Source organism: Ahaetulla prasina, chromosome 2 (genome assembly GCF_028640845.1).
Source record: "Ahaetulla prasina isolate Xishuangbanna chromosome 2, ASM2864084v1, whole genome shotgun sequence".
Lineage (NCBI taxonomy): Eukaryota > Metazoa > Chordata > Lepidosauria > Squamata > Colubridae > Ahaetulla > Ahaetulla prasina.
In genome coordinates this window covers 155,542,590-155,561,699 of record NC_080540.1, presented here as the reverse complement: position 1 = coordinate 155,561,699, position 19,110 = coordinate 155,542,590, and the positions used below count along the sequence as shown (strand labels likewise).

General features: G+C 39.8%; 1 protein-coding gene across 6 annotated transcripts in view; it reads right to left on the bottom strand.

The window, feature by feature from the left end:
* ACVRL1 (activin A receptor like type 1) overlaps positions 1–19,110 on the bottom strand; it is a 48,711-nt gene that overhangs the window by 26,040 nt on the left and 3,561 nt on the right. The window contains exons 2-7 of one of the 6 annotated variants that reach the window (XM_058168725.1): positions 18,402–18,495; positions 13,438–13,593; positions 8,744–8,824; positions 4,986–5,210; positions 3,234–3,448; positions 2,186–2,285 (exon numbers count right to left, since the gene is read on the bottom strand). In XM_058168725.1, coding sequence (XP_058024708.1) covers positions 2,186–2,285; positions 3,234–3,448; positions 4,986–5,210; positions 8,744–8,819 — 616 coding nt within the window. In that variant the 5' untranslated portion in view covers positions 8,820–8,824; positions 13,438–13,593; positions 18,402–18,495. Of the gene's footprint in view, positions 1–2,185; positions 2,286–3,233; positions 3,449–4,985; positions 5,211–8,743; positions 8,825–13,437; positions 13,594–17,797; positions 17,887–18,401; positions 18,496–19,110 lie in introns of those variants that run through there. The other 5 variants (XM_058168726.1, XM_058168729.1, XM_058168727.1 and 2 more) reach the window with 5 other exon arrangements.

Genomic DNA, 19,110 nt, shown 5'->3' with positions numbered 1-19,110 from the left:
TGAAGACTATTGCTTAACATAGTGTAAGCCGCCCTGAGTCTTCGGAGAAGGGTGGGATATAAATGCAAATTAAAAAAAAAAAATTTGACTGGCCCCATGCCAATCTATTCTCTGCCTCCCGAGTCCCAGCTGATTGGGAGGAAATGGGGATTTTGCAGCAACCTTCCCCTGGAGTGGGGTGGGAATGGAGATTTTACAGTATCCTTCCCCTGCCACACCCACCAAGCCACACCCACAGAACCAGTAGTAAAAAGTTTCGAAACCCACCACTGGGAGGAACATAATTTTCAAACCCTTTCACCTGCCTTCAGGAATGACTTCTTGCCTGAGCTGACTGATATTTCACATTCATATTAGATGTAATCTTAACATTTAATGTCTAACATACCTGCCTCACTTTTTTGGGCCAGAGCAGCTGCAGGAATTGACCACAGTGAAAAATCCTTTGATCAATTTAATCACAAATGGTTATTGATGAATAGTTGGCTCTTATAGCCTGTTTTCCAAAACTGCTCGGGATAAATATACAACCCATTCAGAATCTAAATAATATTACTTTTAAATGCTTGAGAACAAAACGTTCGGAGGATGATTGCTAGCAGAACACAAAGTTTCTTTGTCAAATATTCCAAAATATTTTGCTAGTGGCAAACTGGCAATAAGATATATTTCCATGGAAAAATTAACAGATGACAAACAGCTCTTTCCTTGCCTAATGTTGATCTATTAAGTTAAGAATTTTCTTCTCCATATCTCAGAGTTAAGGCAGATCAGCCCAAGTGCAAGCTTGATCTCCATTTTAGGTTGGCTTGCAGATAACAGAAAGAAACATGTTTAATGAAATGGCTCAGAACTGAGTGATAAACGTTAACATGTTTAGGTGGACCATCTGTTAATGGACCAGAAAACTTCAGGCAGCCGGAAGACTATCCAGGGTTTGAATTTGTCCATGCACAAATGATCCTTGCACATAAAAGAAGACAGGCTATTTCTTTGCTCGACGACAGAATCTGTTTTGCATCTCTGTGTTCTATATTCAGCAAGTGAGCTAATAAATTTCTGCTTTATAGTGGGATAATCCTGTCTGGAAGAAAAACGATATTTCTGTTTACAGGGGAAATTGGCCTGCTTCAAGGCTGTCTGTGTTCTCTCTCATGCCAGCAACCTTCCGGGCAACCTACAACCAAGATTAGAAGCTTTGGGAAAAGCAAATTAATTTCTGGTTACGAAATTAATATAGTGATGTCACGCCACCTTCACAGCTCTAGGTGAGCTTTCTGAGGAGGAATCCTCAGAGATGAGGAGGTAGCTGAGCAGATTCACCCCATTACAGATATATTATTACTATGGCTGGTTACGCAGCTGGCCAAGTGCTTAGATTGGATTTGGCATTTAATTTGCCTAAGAAGTTCTCCCAATGACCTGGGATAGGCAGATGCTGTTGTTTAATAATATTAAAGGTATCGTTGCATGATTTTGTAAGCTGTTCCAGGTAAAGCAGCCTTTTGCAATTGGCTGAAGGTGATTTTGCCAGTGCCAATGGTGGTGGTGGTGGTGGTATTATTATTATTATTATTATTATTATTATTATTATTATTATTATTATTATTATTATTATTCAGAATTATACACGCACTAAAATGTGGGTGGGAAGGTACTAACAATATCAAATTTTTCTTTTCTTTTTTTGTAAATTGAGGGTGGGGTCTCTCAGAGTTCAAGAGCTGTAGTGATGCAGTGGTTAGAATGCACTACCGCAGACTAACTCACCGCTTACTCCAGGAGTTTGATTCTGAGCGGCTCAAGGTTGACTCAGCCTTCCATCCTTCCGAGGTTGGTAAAATGAGGACCCAGATTGTTGGGGGCAATAGGCTGACTCTGTAAACCACTTAGAGAGGGCTGTAAAAGCACTGTGAAGCGGTATATAAGTCTTAAGTGCTATTGCTATTGCTTCACAATCTACAGTCTGTAGGCTCAAAACACTTTATAGGGATTGTGCGTAGAAAGAGTGCTGTGTGGCAGTGTTCTGAAAGTGCAAGCCAGACCCAGATATGCCTCATGAATAAAGTGATGGCTCAAATCTGTATATTTTATCAGAGAACTGGAATGTATATTCTTGTTTCCAATCAGTCCAGCCGTTCTCTGCTGGTGACAATTCAGACGTTTCTTTCTCTCTTTGGCTTACCAACGCATTCAACCAAGGTGATCTGCCGAGCCACAGTTCTTTGGACCAGAAAGGGCAGCCCAGAACCGCTTCCAGTAGTGCAGTCATCATTCAGCAAGACCTGAATACAAATCAAACATGTGAAGAAGCTTCAAGGAATAGATGGAGAGGTATATTTTGGTGAGTGTAACAAGCATGCCAAGCCTGCTTCTGGAATTTCCAACTCCTTAATAAGTTGTACTCTGCACCACATGCCCATGAAGGAAGGCGGGGTTGGCAGCATTATATGACAATTGCTTCCATCACAGGAATGCAGTGGGAACTTTTTTCTGCAACTGTGACATTGTTGTTAAGTGAATCTGGCTTCCCCATTGACTTTGTTTGTCAGAAGGTTGCAAAAGGGGATCACATGACCCCAGGACACTGCAACCGTCATAAATATGAACCAGTTGCCAAGTGATTGAATTTTGATCACGTGACCTCAGGGACTCTTACAATGGTCGTAAGTGTGAAAAACGGTCATACGTAACGTTTTTTTCAATGCCGTTGTAACATTGAACGGACACTAAATGAACTGTTGTTCCTGTAATTCCTTTCCAATATTCAGTTGGGTTGGAAAGAATAAAAAATCAAGATCTAACACCAGGCGGAAATTATTCTAATGCACTTTTGTCATTTTGGCTTAGCTTGATTTAGCTTCTCTGGTTTCCCATCTCAGAAAACTTCTCCCCCATAGTTCATACTGAAGTTACTTTGAAAGAAACTTTAGTAGATCTCTAGGATACTTCCTATGGGAGAAGGCAAAAGCGCTAACAATAGCAGAGAACATGTAATTACCGCCAAATATATTCATCCCAATGGTGGGGCAATCAACAAAGTAAAGAAAGCTGAACAATTTAGAGTGGAAAATATTCAACAGCAGATAAGATAAAACAAGCCAAAGGCAACCAAAACAAGGGCAGGTCATGATATTTGAACCTAACCTGTCACTGTTAAAACAGTTTTGGCTTAGAGCAAGGTCAGCAACTAACCCCAGTGGCATTGAATGCCGTTCCTAATGCAGACTTACTTCTAGGGTGCTGTCCCCAGCCAGAGAGTTCTTCAGCATAAAATCCACATCGCCCAGTTCATTAGACCCAAATGGCATATGTCTCTGCCGGCTTTGGGCCCACTTCCAGACAAAGAGACCAACTAATATAATGAGAATCAAAATAGCAAACAATGGAACCAGGACCATCAGGAGAAGGTTCTTCAAAGATGGGCCCTCTTCAAGCAGACCTTCATCTGATTGGAAGAAGAATCCGTTTAGTTACTCTGGCTTTTCTTCTTCTTTTTTATAAAAATTTATTAAATTTAAAAAAATATACAAAATACCGTACAAATAATAATAATAAGAAGAAATTAGAGGGAAAAGAAGGAAAGGACAGGGGAAAAAACAAAATACTGGCAAGAAAGAATAATTCCTAACTTTTTTTTTTGGTGCAGATGCAACCATAACACTTGGTACTTCTATAGCCATAAACAAATCCAATAATCAAATCCCAGGGTTAAAGTTGGTTACTACTGCTTTTCTGATGGCAATGGGTCCTATAGATTAATCATGTATGGCTTCCCAGTTATTCTAAAGAAATGGAAATATCTCTCTGGAAGGAAGCATCAGAATATCTTTATTCCATAACTCAGGAAGCCATATAGTCTTTGGATTTTCATTTCCTTTGACAATATAATTAACAAGAAATAACATTAATATGGTGTCTAGAGATAATTAAAATGATGCACAATTATAGGTATGTCTAGCTCAGGGGTCAGCAACCCGCGGCTCTGGAGCCACATGTGGCTCTTTCAACCCTCTGCTGTGGCTCCCTGTTGCTGGTCGGCTCCACAATTGATAGGGCTTTCAGTTAGGACAGGTAGAGGAAAAAGGATGTCGCACTAGGAGGAGACTCTTTGGTGGGGGAACCAGCCTTCTGGTCAGCAGAGAAAAAAGGACACCACGCTAGGAGGAGATGATGATGTGGGAACTGGACTTCTGGTTGGCTCCAGAATTGAACGGGGGCTTCCAGTTAGCACCTTTGTGGCTCTTTGAATGTTTAAGGTTGCCAACCCCTGGTCTAGCCTAACAAAGAGAAGAAGACATGGTAGCTGTCTTCCAGTACTTGAAGGGCTGCCAGAGAGAAGAGGACGAGGTCAACTTATTCTCCAAAGCAGTTGAGGGTAGGACAAGAAACCTTGGATGGAAGCTGGTTAAAGAGAGATCCAACCTAGAACTAAGGAGAAATTTCCTGACAGTGAGAACAAGTAATCAGTGGAAGAGCTCGCCTCCTGGAGTTATGGGGGTTCCATCACTGGAGGTTTTCAAGAAAAGATTGGGCAGCCATTTGTCTGGGGTGGTGTAAAGTGTTCTGTTTTCGGCAGGGACTAGAAGACCTCCAAGGTCCCTTCCAGTCCTATGATTCTAAAAAGCGGGAAAGCTTAGCACCTAAAGCAGCCTCTTAACCTTATTGGAAACCTAACTTCTGCCCAAAACCAAAACCACCAAGAGATAACTATGGTGAGTAACAATCCAATTTAAAAAGAAAGCAGAATTATAACATTAAATAGGATTCATTAGCTAATCCATTCACAAAATGTATGGCATCTCATTTTGTCCAGGAATGGAAAGATTACAACTGCTGGCTGCGTGTCTGTGTGTGTGTGTATAATACTACAACCCATTGTGTATATTATGATAGGGGGAAAGTCAAAAGGCATACAATCTTGTTCCCGTCTAAGGGAGAATAGTCTTTATAGAACGAAATAATAATAATAATAATAAAAATACCTATTAGCCAGATGGAAAGATTGAAATTACACATGTTGCCCTGGCAGCATTTTATGCCGTAGGTTTTTGTGATAGAGCCCCAGCAAAACTCATTTGCTTCCTTCAGGCAGCCCTTTTTATCGACCATTTTCCCATTCTCCAAGTGTTTGCTTACAAAACACCAATCTCCTGAGCATGTGAAATTTTCTGAACATACCGATTGCATACAGACGCAGTTTGGCTGACCTGTAAAACAAAAGAAAATATAATTCACAGATACGAATGGGTATCTTATTATTGGTTCGTATGCCTTCTAAATCAGCTGATACAACAGCTGTATGGTATTTTAGTGGCTGGAGTCACACAATTAGGATTTGTTTGGTTTTAGTTGAAAATATTGGGTTTTTATTTTTTCCATTTTTAGATTTGGATCCCACCTTTTACAACTTAAGGTGATGAACACACCAATATCTCATTCTATTTTCCCACAACAAGAACCCTGTGAAGTGAGTTAGCCTTAGAGGGAGAATGATTGGCTCAAGATCACCCAGCCAGCTTTTTTTACTATTGACCTCACCCCATTCCTAAGAGGTCTGTAAGGGGCGTGCATAAGAGCACCAACGTGCCTACCGTTTCTGTCCTAATGTTCCCTTTGATTGTATCCAATTTCATATAGTTATCACATACTTATGATTATATTTATGCTTATATATCGTATAGTTATTTCTTGCTTATGCTTATATATATTGTTGTGACAAATAAAATAAAATAAAATAAAATAAATAAATAAAAGTGTTCTGCAGAACTTGTCACGGGAATTACCGCCTGGTCTCCATTCCTTAGAAAGGCTGGCACAAAGAATCGGTCCCTGTACTTGGCTTGGAAAGGCTTTCACATAATGGCAATTTCAGATTTTTTTTAAAAAAAAAAGTTTCCCCCCCTATTCAATTACACCCAAGCTGTCTGGATCCAAATTGCAGGAGTGAATAAGAAGCAGAGTAACAGTTCAAACTCTCTCTCACCCTGTCCCAAGATCCTCTGCTTGGGTTTTGTTGCTCAAATTGTTATCAGAAAGAAGCTGCTGGGGAATTGTTCCCAGCTGACATGCTTTGCTGCTTTCCTACCGATCTATTGATAAGGAAGAGGAGAAAACAGCGATGGTTCTAATCTAATCCGTCTGCCCTGCCCATTATTCTTAGTAAGCATTCTACTGGCATCTAATGAAGTGTTCTGGTGTAACCATCAAAAGCATACAAACATCAGTCACGAGTCACTTCCACAAAAGTGACTTCCAGCATGTTCCTATGATCACCCAACTATTGCTGAAGTACTGTAAAGCCAACACTGTTATTGTTATTTTGTACAATGATGGTTGGACAATTCTGGAAAATACTATCAATCACTAACATTAAAAAGGTGATATTCAGTACTGGGAGAATAAAACAACAGGGCCATTGCTTCTAATTCTGGTAGATGCTAGCTTGGCCCAGATGATAAAACTGTAAGATCTGTGTCTGTTCCCCGCCCCATTTCTTCAGACACCAGATACATTTTAATACTGGTTTCATCAAAGACCCTTTTGGAAGTTTTATTTCTTTTAAAGCACATAAGGCATCTCATTAAGAAAGAGCCACATTTAGCTTCTGGGTTTCAATGCAGGGGTGAAATCCAATTTTTTTTACTACCGGTTCTGTGGGTGTGGTTTGGTGGGTGTGGCTTGGTGGGCATGGCAGGGAAAGGATACTGCAAAATCCCCATTCTCTCCCCATTCCCAGCAGAAGGATATTGCAGAATCTCCATTCCCACCCCACTCGGGGGCCAGTAAGAGGTGGTATTTGCTGGTTCTCTGAACTACTCAAAATTTCCACTACCGGTTCTCCCGAACCTGTCAGAACCTGCTGGATTTCACCCCTGTGTCAATGTTTAAGCTTTTCATAGTGAACCTCCAGCTTTCTCAGTTGTATGATAGGGCAGCGTGATACTGTAAGTTGAATTCTTTCCTTCTTTGATTTTACTCCCTCTTTTTTATCTTCTCCTGCAACTGGGCATAATTATCCACAAATTAACCAGTGCTCTCTAATGCTAGAATTAGACATCCACATCTACGTGTATGGCATTTCACAAAACTACAAGGCTGTATGTTCCAGACTTCAACCCTGCGGAAAACAGCAGAGGAAATGGGACACTATGCCAAGGAAGGAGTAAACAAGGAAACACTGCACAGAGAGATTCTTTTGTGGAAAGGAAAATCACAGATGTGGTGAAAATGAACATTATAATGTTAGGAATGCTCATAAAAGTATGTGAATACTTTTCTAACTAGCTCACTGGAAGTCACCAACTAAGTTGCTGTTAAAGTCCTGGGAAGAGATTCCATCAGTTTCGGTGAAAAAGGTTGAGATTTTTTGAGAGACCAGATAAAACCAAAATAGTTGTGCTTACAAGGCTTTACAAGTGTACTGGGCAGAAAAAAAGAAGGGGTAGGAGTTTTTGAAGGAATAGGTGTCCACCTTTTAAGGTAGACTACATTAAGAAACAAATGCCATCTGTATTTGTGGTGTTCTGATAAATATTTTAATTAGAACAGTCATAGTAATAGAATTTTGTACGTATGAATGTGCTTCCCTCATTTTATCTTCATGTGAATTAGGGAAGGGCTTGTCTGAGGTATTTCCTTAATTTTTTTTTCTTGGAATGCGCTCAAAACAGGCTTGTCTGATTGTTGCCTCGATAACAGATCTTCCCACTGTCCTTCAAGGCCATTCTCTATTCCCTCTACAATAGGAGACCTTCAGACAATAAGTATTTTTTTTTTTTTTTTATATATTTTTTTTTTTTTGTTCAAAAAGTTTTTATTGGTCAAAAAAGGTATATACAAATACATATCAGGTATGGCAAATTTTCATTTTTCTTATCCTAGATAAGAATTTTACTCAAATTTTTTAACACATACAACAGCCATATGGCAAGCAGGTGACACGAAGTAGCTAAGTTTACAAATCTTACATACGCAATAAAGAAGGGTCAAGAATAAACAGAATATCATACAAAAGAGAATAAGGAAAACCAACACAATACCAAATATCTTTATCACTTCCTAGTTTTGGATCTCAGAACTCTGGGTTCAGCCTGACCCAACTCCAGGGCCGCAACAGCGGCAGCCGCCACCGCCCCATGGTCTATAACCTCCCCTTCTTCAATTCCTGGGTCATCTGATTCCAGGAGGGCTTTGTGTTCCTCCACGTAGGCCGTAGCCTCCGCAATTGTACTAATTTTTTTCCTAATGCCCTCCCGGAAAATCATCAATCCCTCTGGCATCAGCCATCTGAAGCCCACTCCCTTCTGGTACAATTTGCTTGACAAAAAGTAATATTTCTTTCTCATTTCACGTACCTGTCTGGGAATCTGCCTCAGAATGGCTATCTCCCTGCCCCTGTAAGTCAATGCCCCACTCCTATGACAATAAGTATTCATATACGACACTAACCTTAATGTGGTTTGCTTGGTTTGGGCTTAAAAGGATTTATGAATCAAGACACTGTGGTTTGTACGCCATAGTCTTAATTTAACATAGTCTTAAATAAAGCTAGCCAATTGAAGCTGATTCAATAAAATATATTGAGGCAAATGAAGAGCTATCACATAAAATGAACAATATTTGTGAATGACAATGGAGCTCGCCATCAATATTTTTCTCTAAACTTCGTAGATGTTAATGCAAACCAAACAAAATCAACAGAATTCCATAGAAGCCTCTCTATTCTTCAGATATTTCTTACCAGCTGTGAGTGCGCTGTTTCCTGCAAGACACAGAATTATTGAAAAAAGGCCAGCGGTAGCTTCTTGAGAAAGCATTTTCTCTGCAGAATGAAAAAAACAACAAAATGAGTTACTAATAAGGATACTAACAAGCACTTTTCAAACACACACTGTAATAAAACTTGTCATGTTAAAATATGTCTTGTGCCTATTTCTACACACATATCCTTTTTTTTAGACAAAGGATAAACGTACAGAGTATGGTCATCCACCTGAGAGAAAGAAAGAAAAAACATCAAATAAAATAAGAAGGAAAAGATACTGTAGAGCTGGGAACTCTGCCAAGGAAACAAATGAACCGGGAAGACACAGTTGCTGAAATCATCTTAGGATAATTATCTCTATGGAAATGTTCGTGGTCAGTCTTTATCCTGACCATTGGGCTAGTCAAATTAAGAGTGAATTTGTATCCCTCCCTCCCTCTTCTACTTTTGCGTATAGCAATAGCAATAGCATTTAGATTTCTACTGAATCAGAATAGAGCTGGAAGGGATTTTGGAAGTCTTCTAGTCCAATCCCCAAGCAGGAAACGCTATACCACCTCAGACGGGTGGCTGTCCAGTCTTAAAAACCTCCAGTGATGAAGCGCCCACAACTTCTGAAGGCAAACTGTTCCACTGGTTAGTTGTCCTCCTGTTAGGAAGTTTCTCCTTAATTCCAGGTTGCTTCTCTCCTTGATTAGTTTCCATCCGTTGTTTCTTGTCTTGCCTTCTGGTGCTTTGGAAAATAAGTTGTCCCCCTCTTCTTTTTGGCAGCCCCTCAAATACTGGAATATTGCTATCATGTCACCCCTAATCCTTCTTTTCTCTAGACTGTACATATCCAACTCCTGCAACTGTTACGCATGTTTTGGTCTCCAGACCCTTAATCATCCTAGATGCTCTTCCTTGCACTTTTTCCAAAGTCTCAGCATCTTTTTTGTAGCGTGGTGACCAAAACTGGATGTAGTATTCCAGGTGTGGTCTTACTAAGGATTTATAAAGCGATATTAATACTTCACATGATTTTGATTCTATGCCTCTGTTTATACAACCAAGGATTGTACAAACTTTTTTGGCTGCTGCCACGTACTGCTGGCTCATGTTTAAGTGATCATCCACTAGGGCTCCAAGGTCCCTCTCACAGTTGCTGTTTTTGAACCAGTTTCTCCTAATCTGTACTTGTACCTTTGGTTTTTCCTGCCTAAGTGTAAAATCTTGCTTTTTCCCCCATTAAATTTCATATTGTTGGATAGGGTCCATTGTTCATGTCTGTCAAGATCTTTTTGAATCCTGAGTTTGCCTTCTGAGGTGTTGGCTATTCCTGCCAACTTAGTGTCATCTGCAAATAAATATACTAGAAGGCTGTCAATAATCTTAATAAACCTTAATAATAGGACATGAAAGAGTAATGTGCAGGGCCTCATTGCACATTGCACAAGTTTTTATATTTTTGTTCTCAGAAGACATAAAGCTATTTAGGGGTAGTCTCTGGCCTCAAAAGATCCTGGGTTTCCCTACACTACTGTGATGGTGATGGATTTTTTTTTTGGCTGCATTTTTGGCTTTTTTCCAGCTTTGCTCTTATATCTTCATGAACTGAGGTCAACTGTTGATTTGAGAGAGAGACTTGGAGGTTTTGCAGCAACCTCATCAAGGATATAAAAATACTCTTTGCGAGAATCCAAAAATGTTCCAGCTGTTCCACTGAGAAGATAGGAGCAAAATGGATTTTTCTCCCCCTCCCTTCTGAGGGCCGGGGGTTGCTTATTTGTTCACTTCCTTGTGAAAGGAAAACTCCTGCCAAATTAAATCTAGCAGAGTCGTGACCCAGCCCAATCTGCTTCCAACTCGTGCAACCTTCCTCTTTGTAAAGGCAGAAAAAATGTGGGTCCTGAAAGTCCAGGACTCGTTTTGTTCTGTTTCACCCACAGATTCCTAACACAACAAACAAGCTATGTCTCGGTTTCCTGCCATTCAAAAATTCCAGCCTGTGGTCTGGGCGTTGCAGGCTGGACAGGAATCAAGATTGTTTAGATTCTGCTGTTGATGGGGGAGAAACGGAGACATATACAGAGAGATCTATAAGCCTGTACAGATCTATCGGAGGAAGACATAACCAGTGTGGCTCCAGCCATGAGGCCGCCTCGCAGGGCAACAAACTACCTCACAGAAAAACAGCTGGCTTTGTTCCTGCTGATGAAAGAAAAACACAGGCACAACATTCAAACAATATTGGCCTATAAACACTGAGCTCCGAAAAGAAGGCTATCGAAGTCCCGCATATGATGTCCCAGTAAATCTAATGCAGGTGCTTCTTTCTCTTCTCTGCCACCAATTCATTTTCCTTGCAGACCTTAAGGAGTATTTAGTAGTACTTCTGCATTTATCCAAGCCATGGTTTATATCGGGGTCACCAACTTTTCGGACCTCAGGGACCACTAAATTCATAATTTTAAATCCCGTGGACCACTAATGCGAATCCACGCGCCACTTGCTGAAGCGCCTGGCTCCCAGTGATGGGATGGGGTCCTTCAGGCACTTAGTTTGGCTGCCTGTTTCTGCAACCTTAAACACTCAAAGAGCCATTTGGACCTGTTTCCCACAGAAAACAAAACACCAGGATTTCTCATCTCTCTCCCCGCCATCTTTGTCTGACTGTCTGTCTGTCTCTCATCTCTCTCTCTCTCTCTCTCTCTCTCATCTCTCTTTCTCCCCCCCTCTTTGTCTGTCTCTCTCTCTCTCTCATCTCTCTCCCCCCTCTCTGTCTCATCTCTCTTTCTCTCTTTCTCTCTCTCTCATCTCTCTGTATCTCTCACTTTTTCTCTTCTCTCTCTCCCCCTCTCTTTTTTCTGTCTCTATCTCTCTGATCTCTCTCTCTCCCTCTCTCTGTCTGTCTCTCTCTTTCATCTCTCCCTCTTTCATCTACACTGAGAGCATATGCACCAGACAAATTCCTTGTGTGTCCAAATCACACTTGGCCAATAAAGAATTCTATTCTATTCTATTCTATTCTATTCTATTCTATTCTATTCTATTCTATTCTATTCTATTCTATTCTATTCTATTCTATTCTCTCTCTCTTCTCTCTCTCTCCCTCCCTCCTTCTCTCATCTCTCTCTCTCATTATCTCTCACTCCCCCCTCTCTTTGTCTGTCTCTCTCATAAATAATAATAATATTATTGTCAATAATAATATTGTCAACCATAAACTGTCAATTATTGTATGATTTATAAATAGCGAGGAATGAATTTGCACTTCAGGCTAAGCCACAGCCAAACAAACTTTATTACGGCTTAGTGCATCTCGCCAATGATTGGTCTGAAGTGAAAGAATTTGTCAGAAGTGTTCTTTGACTCTTCCCATTTTCCAAAGGGAACTTGGTTTGCGTGTCTGATTATACTCAGACTGTGGAACACCCTCTCTCTCTGGACATATTCATCTTAGGGCCAATATTTTAGATGACGGGAGAAGTCTGTCTGGTTCCCATGTTTCTTTCCCCCCACCCCCATTGTATTTCCTCCTCCTCTGTTCTTTCTTTCCCCCTCTTGGCCAGCTCCTCAGCGTCAACATTTGAGTTCTACTTCTCCTCCAGCTGTTCCCAGACTCCTCTGTCTTCGGTGCAAAATTCAGTGACCTCTTCCTTTCACAACTGGCTTGAGTTCTAATTCTCATAGACATCGTCTACATCGGAGTCCCCAGAGGATGCGCCAAAGAGGCGCCTTCTCATGTCAACTATCTTCTGTGTCTTTTCTTAAGAGGAGACTTGGGAATCATACAATCAAACCCTTTTATAATAATTCTGCTCCAAAAATTGGGCAATTACATCTTGTCAGGAGTAGAGAGAGGAAAAACATAAAAACATGGAGGCGGGGGGGGGGGATACTATTTTATCTTCTATGAAAACCAAAGAAGCTATGGATGACATTTACAAGCTACAATGCTTGAGGATAAATAATATTTGGAACTTGGCACTATGGAGTGCACTCTAACATTGAGTCAAACTCTGATCTAAACATCTTTAAACATATATGTCATTCTACAATTTATAAGCATAGAGAAATGGTTCTAGAACTTCACTGAAACTGTAAAATCAAATGAATCTGGAACCCTTTTAATCTTTATAGCCCAATGATTCATGAGATTTTCATAATCTCAACATGACTGCAGCTTCCAGAATTAATTTTAGCTGGATGAACCTTCTGTCCCTTATCTACTGGGATGGATCCGCGAACATCTGGAGGTTACAGTGCCAGGAAATCTAGATAAGAATGCAGGTAATGTAATAACTCTTGATATCTATTAAGATAAGTGGATTATATTGTTTTGGTTACCACTTATAAGCTTTTCAGTTTCTTGGATCTAGCAATTGATTGATTGATTGATTTGCTTGCCACTTATCTCACCTAGAAACATTAACAAATTATTTATTTCATTTATAATCTGCATTTCTATTTAGGGTAAGCATTCCAGTTGGCATTCATGGAAACGCATGGCATTTCACCATGGAATGGAATCACTCAGAAATAAATGTCTAAAGGCTTAAAAACAGTGTCTCCTCGTTTTTTCATGCATATAAAATCAGGATTTTAGTCCATTTTCATTTGAGAGAGAGAGAGAGAGAGAGAGAGAGAGAGAGATGGGTGTAAATCAGCGTATACAAAGATGAACTTACTTTCATCCCCCTCTTTTCCAGTGATTAAATGCTGCTTGAACAATTCCTAGATTCAGAAGAAACACACCTCTTGAATGTCAGTTTATGGGATCAACACAGATTCAGGCCTATGGATTTTTCAGAGGGATACGAGAAGATGGTCGCTGAACACAATCTCTGAGGGAGATGGGTAATTAAGAAATAGGAAATATAAATGACTGAATAAATCAATGAATGAATAAATAAATAAATAAATAAACTGATTAAATAAGTCTTTTCACAAATTTTTATATGTGAAAAGTTGCTGGCAATCCTTATAATTTATATTGATATATTGACCATCAATTGTGTTGTAAATGTTTTACCTTGATGAACGTATCTTTTCTTTTATATACACTGAGAGCATCTGCACCAAGACAAATTCCTTGTGTGTCCAATCACACTTGGCCAATAAAAAATTCTATTCTATTCTATCTGAGCTGTTTTCTACAATTTATCTCCTTAAGTAAATCAGAGTAGATAGAGACCTGGAACTTATGCCCCAAGCTTCATCAGTAGTCAGAAAGCTAATGTGATTCTCTTCAAGTTGCACCAGAGACATTTCATGAAGCTGATGGAATGGTGAAGTACTAAATGTTGTTTAGGATTGTGAAATTGTTCCATGATTAAATAATCACACAGCTTCCTCAACCACAGCTAGGTTTCTGCACAGAATCAATCAAACCACATTTTGTATGTGTCAATTTACTTGTGTTACTTGGCTCTAATTTGTAGAGTCATCGTTTCTCTTTTTATATGATAAACATATAGGAAGTCGACAAAACTCAAGCCAATATAGGAATCTATTTAGCTGGGTTCTTCCCTTTATCCAACACTAGATCCATTTAGGTGGAGATATTTGGGGTTTAAGCTGGGACTGTGCTACTGAAAGCTCTTTCAGACATAGGTGATAATCTATCAGCTAAGGAAAATGACTGTTGTGGTCCGCCAGCAGCCTGCGGAGCTGGCAATGGAGTCGGACAGCGATGAGGCTGAGGAAGAACATGGGCCAGTCCTGGAGGCTGGGGAAGGCCTGGATGAGGATTCTGCATTGGAGGCAGAGATGGGACCAGGGCCATCAGGGAGTGAGGTGCAGACTCCAGAGCTTCCAGAGGCTGACAGTAGTGAGGCAGAGGAAGAGGAGGAGCCTGTTCCTAATGCATTCATGAGAAGAGCTGCCAGAAGGCAAGAGCAGCTAAAGCAAAAAGGACGACTCGAGAGTAAGGCCAAGAGATGATTAGCCCCTCCCATAAGGCTTAAAAGACCAGCAGCGGCATTTGGGCTCTTTGTTGGAAAACAACGTTGATAGCCTTGCTCCTTGTCTTGCTGCATTTATTTCTTGTTGGTGTCTTTTGCCAAGAAAAGCCTTTGGCAGTTTGCCTAATTAGACCAAGATTGGTGATAAGACTGAAGAATTGTGTTATGAAGAATTTGCTTTGATTTATTTTGGACGACAATGAGAATGGGTTAATTCTCAGCTGTTCTAATAAAGTCTGTTTGTTTTTGAACTGATTGCGTCTACTACTACCTACTTGGGCCTGGGTCACAACAATGACATCCCAGGGTGACACAGAAGACGTTCTAAGTTAAAATTGTTACATTTCAAATGCAATATGGATTTAGCTATTCTGTTGACTTCTGATTTTCCCCCTTTATTGCTACTCTTTATTGTTTTAGCACTAGTCTTTAATAGCAATGAACAGTATGACTTGAGTATCAGGTTCATGTAACACATGAGACACAATGGCTGGCTTTGTGGTAACCCAAAACCATAATAAGGACTGTTTTGTTTTTGCTTAGCATAATGTGTGAATTTAGCCATTGTGGTTTGCAAGCTGTTGCATATTGCTTTTTTTGTTGTATGAACTGGGCTAATTATAGTTTATTCATGTATGGCACGTGATGTGAGCCCACTAGACATGACATATTATCAACTTGCACCCCTCATCTTAGTCTGTAAAAACATAATCATATTTTATCCAATCATCATAAGGATTGAGAGCTTACTGAGAAGTCCTTTGAATCCCTGAAAAAAATCCTCTCTAAATGTAGAACAGAATTGTGCGGGTCTCAAAACCTCAAAATAATTTGCTGGTTCTCCTTTTTAACGTTAAAATAAACAGCTGTGACTTGGTTCCTCTTCTGACAATAATATCCATGTGTCTTTGTGGGCAGAAGTGACTTTTGGCCAAATTTCAAAGTGGAGAACTGGAGAATTTCTCACAGTTGTGATGCCCAGGCAGTGTCATACTTCCGCTCCATGGCAGTAATGAAAGGAAGAAAGCCTAACTAAAAGCCAGATTCATGCTTAAAGAGGGAACCCCATCATTTTTGTAATTTCACCAGTCTTCAATAGTTTCACAGCATTGACAACGTCTCTATCATAGTTTAATCTGAAGACAAGCAATATTTGGGGGGTGTAAGGTTGCATACAATTATTGTGTGGATTGTTAAGGTTATATTTAAAAAGGGGATGGTGCCACTGGGGAAAAAAGTTCAAGGCATTAGCTAATATTTAATCTAATTAAAAAGAGCTCTGCCACCCACAGTGGGATTCTTTTAAGAGAGGGGTGTCAACTCAAGAACCGCAAGCTGGATCCTTTTCACTGGTAGAGTTAAATTTATGGAGGAGAGCTCTATTGATAGCTCACAACTATGTTTCTTTGGAAAGATCAGCCATCGTCTTACATCATCATTGTAACCTTTTGTATGAAATGGTATAACATTTCCTGCCTGAGCAGGGGGTTGGACTAGAAGACCTCCAAGGTCCCGTCCAACTCTGTTGTTCTGTTATTCTGTCTCCATATGCACTGTAGAGATGTTTTTGTCACAATTAATGCTGAGATAGATTTGTCCATATTCTTCAATATCAAACTCCTAATGGTTGCTTTATTCATTTTATTCTATCGAGCTTTTGCTGCGTTTATTTAAATGCCTAGAACAACACCTACAGTTGAATCAATTTACTTCAGTTAAAATTATACTAAATTAATTAAATTTATAATTTACTTTTCAATTATTAATTTTATTTTTCTAACACATTAAGAATTGAGGTGGTAGATAATTCTGAAGGGGACTTGAAACTGTACCTAAAGTTTTAAAGGTCCTGGAGCTCGGCTCCAGCTCCTACTAACTCTGGATAGCAGCACTTTTCACCAGTGGAAAATTTTGAATTGTCTTCACAGGCATATGCTCAGAAACATGAGACAGCAGAGAATTTCCCCAGAAGTCTCACCAAAGCAGAACTGAAGTGATACACTTCTCTTCATAGAGTTTAGAACTTCAGTAACCTTTGAATTGCTGATTCATAATGCTATGAGCCTTTTTTTACCACTGCTGAGCTGAATTGCTTTCTACTCGTCCTTGAGTCAGCAAAATACATGCACCCACCCACATACATACATACATACATACACACACATGTGAGATTTGCTGCTTCCCCAGCTTATATTTCTTCCCGGTCACTAGAATTTCTTGATATGCCTCCAAGGCAATTGGGAGCCTGCATAACAAACTTATGCTTTAACTGACAACTAGGAAAACATCTGATGGATAGGTTACACTGGAGAGAGCAATGAGTTAAGAGATGGAAAAGTAGAATTTAGGGATTTTGGTGTGCAATTCTCAGTTCTGGTTTTGCACTATTGCAATACACTTGATTGCTAAGAAACTGTTCCTTTCTCAACAAATGGAGCCAAGGATTGTTTCTATTTAGAGGTTTAAGCTGTGGCAAATCTGACAGCAAGCCTAATAAGATTTATACTTTTTGAGGCTGCCTATATATGATGCCAGAATAAAGAAAACAGACATTGCTACAACCAAGGACAATTGCACATGGTATCTAAATCTAAGTATCTAACTTTATTCATGGACTGGAAATGACATGAAGGCAATATTTTGGGGATGCTGCAGACAAAATATGTTGTCAGGGTAAGTTTATAGTGTGATTAGGTGCAAGTAGAAAAGACTTCTCTTGTGATCTGGTGAAGCCCCAAATCCTTTTCAAATGTACCACTTTCCAACAAACACATTGTATTTTTTTTCCCTCTGTGTGTAAAAGATTACATGTATTCTTCTGCTAAAAATTGTTTGGGGGAAGACGGGCATTATTTCTGGCCACCCTGGAAACAGTGAAGGACCAGCCCGCAGTGCCTCTGCCAGCGAAAACGGAGCTCAGGAGCCCATTTTCACTTGGCAGAGCACACGGGCTACGACAGATGCCCCCAACATGAGTAGTGTCAAACTGGCCATGCCCACCCTCAGCCCCCGAGGTCAAAAATAACCCTCAATGACATCGAGTTTGACACCCCTGCTGTAGAGTGTATTATCAAAATTATCTTACCTGTTCAGTTTCAGATTTTCAATCTATGCTTCCAAGCATGTGTAGATTTCAGTCTTGTGGGGATCTACTCTGATTTTTTTCTCCTTAAAACCCAAATATTCTCTGGTTAGCCCTTGATTAAAAGATATATGACTACTGGGAGAAATCTACTGAGGTTATTTACTTATTTATTAATTTTATATGCTACCATTATATGATGTAACAGCGACTCTGGGCAGTTAAACTTGAAAGTGTTTATGAAAATGCATTCCCTCCGTATCTCCAGATATATGTAGATTTACTAGAACCATGAGTTATCATAATTTAGACATCACCCCCTTCAGAATAATCAGGAACAAATGCAACACTTTTGTGCTCTGAACCAGTTGCCCTGGGAGGAACACCAGCACTTGATCTGATCTTTTTTTTGCCATCATTTGATTTGGATGTGCTGAGTTAACAAAGCACGGAGAGGAAGCCACCAGGTTGCCATTTGCACAGTATCTGACAGCGTCCTTCTATTGTGGAAAATAAAATGATGGTTGATTGCAAGGCCGTTTCATTGTTAAGTCTACTGGATCAGAACAGTTCCCTTGCTGCCATCTCCCCATCTGAGCAGACTTACCTAGAAAACAGAGGATGAAAGACCTTCCACAGGAAAATCCATTTTCAGAAATGTCAGGACTAAAAAGTCTGGGGATGGTTCCTCAGTCTAGACTCTAGGATAATGTTGGGAAGATTGGAAAACACTAGATTAGACAATACAGAGCAGCCATCGACAAAGTATGCACTTCATTTGAATAGTGCCCTTTCTAACTGCTTGTGGTTTTCTGTTACTGACTTGCATTTACTATATAGAAATATAGTAGAATGTTGTGTATGTACCTTCCTTATATAGAAATGACACATGCCTATATAGGTAATATCCCCTGTCTCTAACACCTAGTGCTGAGGTCTATGTTGAATACATAGATATGTTCTGAGGCTATAGAATAGCCAGCTATAGAATCTATGACTGCTCCAAATATCTTTAATATTACTGATTTGTGTTTATTCCTCCTTCTTTCTGAATTAGACAGATGCCCCATTTTTACATAGTAAATACAAGCCAGTAACAGAAAACACAAGCACTTAAAAAGCCATTATGCAAACAAACTGCAAAATTTGTTTATGACTGCTCTGTATTCCCTAATCCAGTGTTCCCCAATTTTGGCAACTTGAAGATGTGTTGACCATCTCCCCAAATTCATTAGCTAGTTTGAAGTCCATACATTTTCACGTTGCCAAGGTTGAAAAACACTGCTCTAATCTGTCCAGGCAACAAATCTTAATTA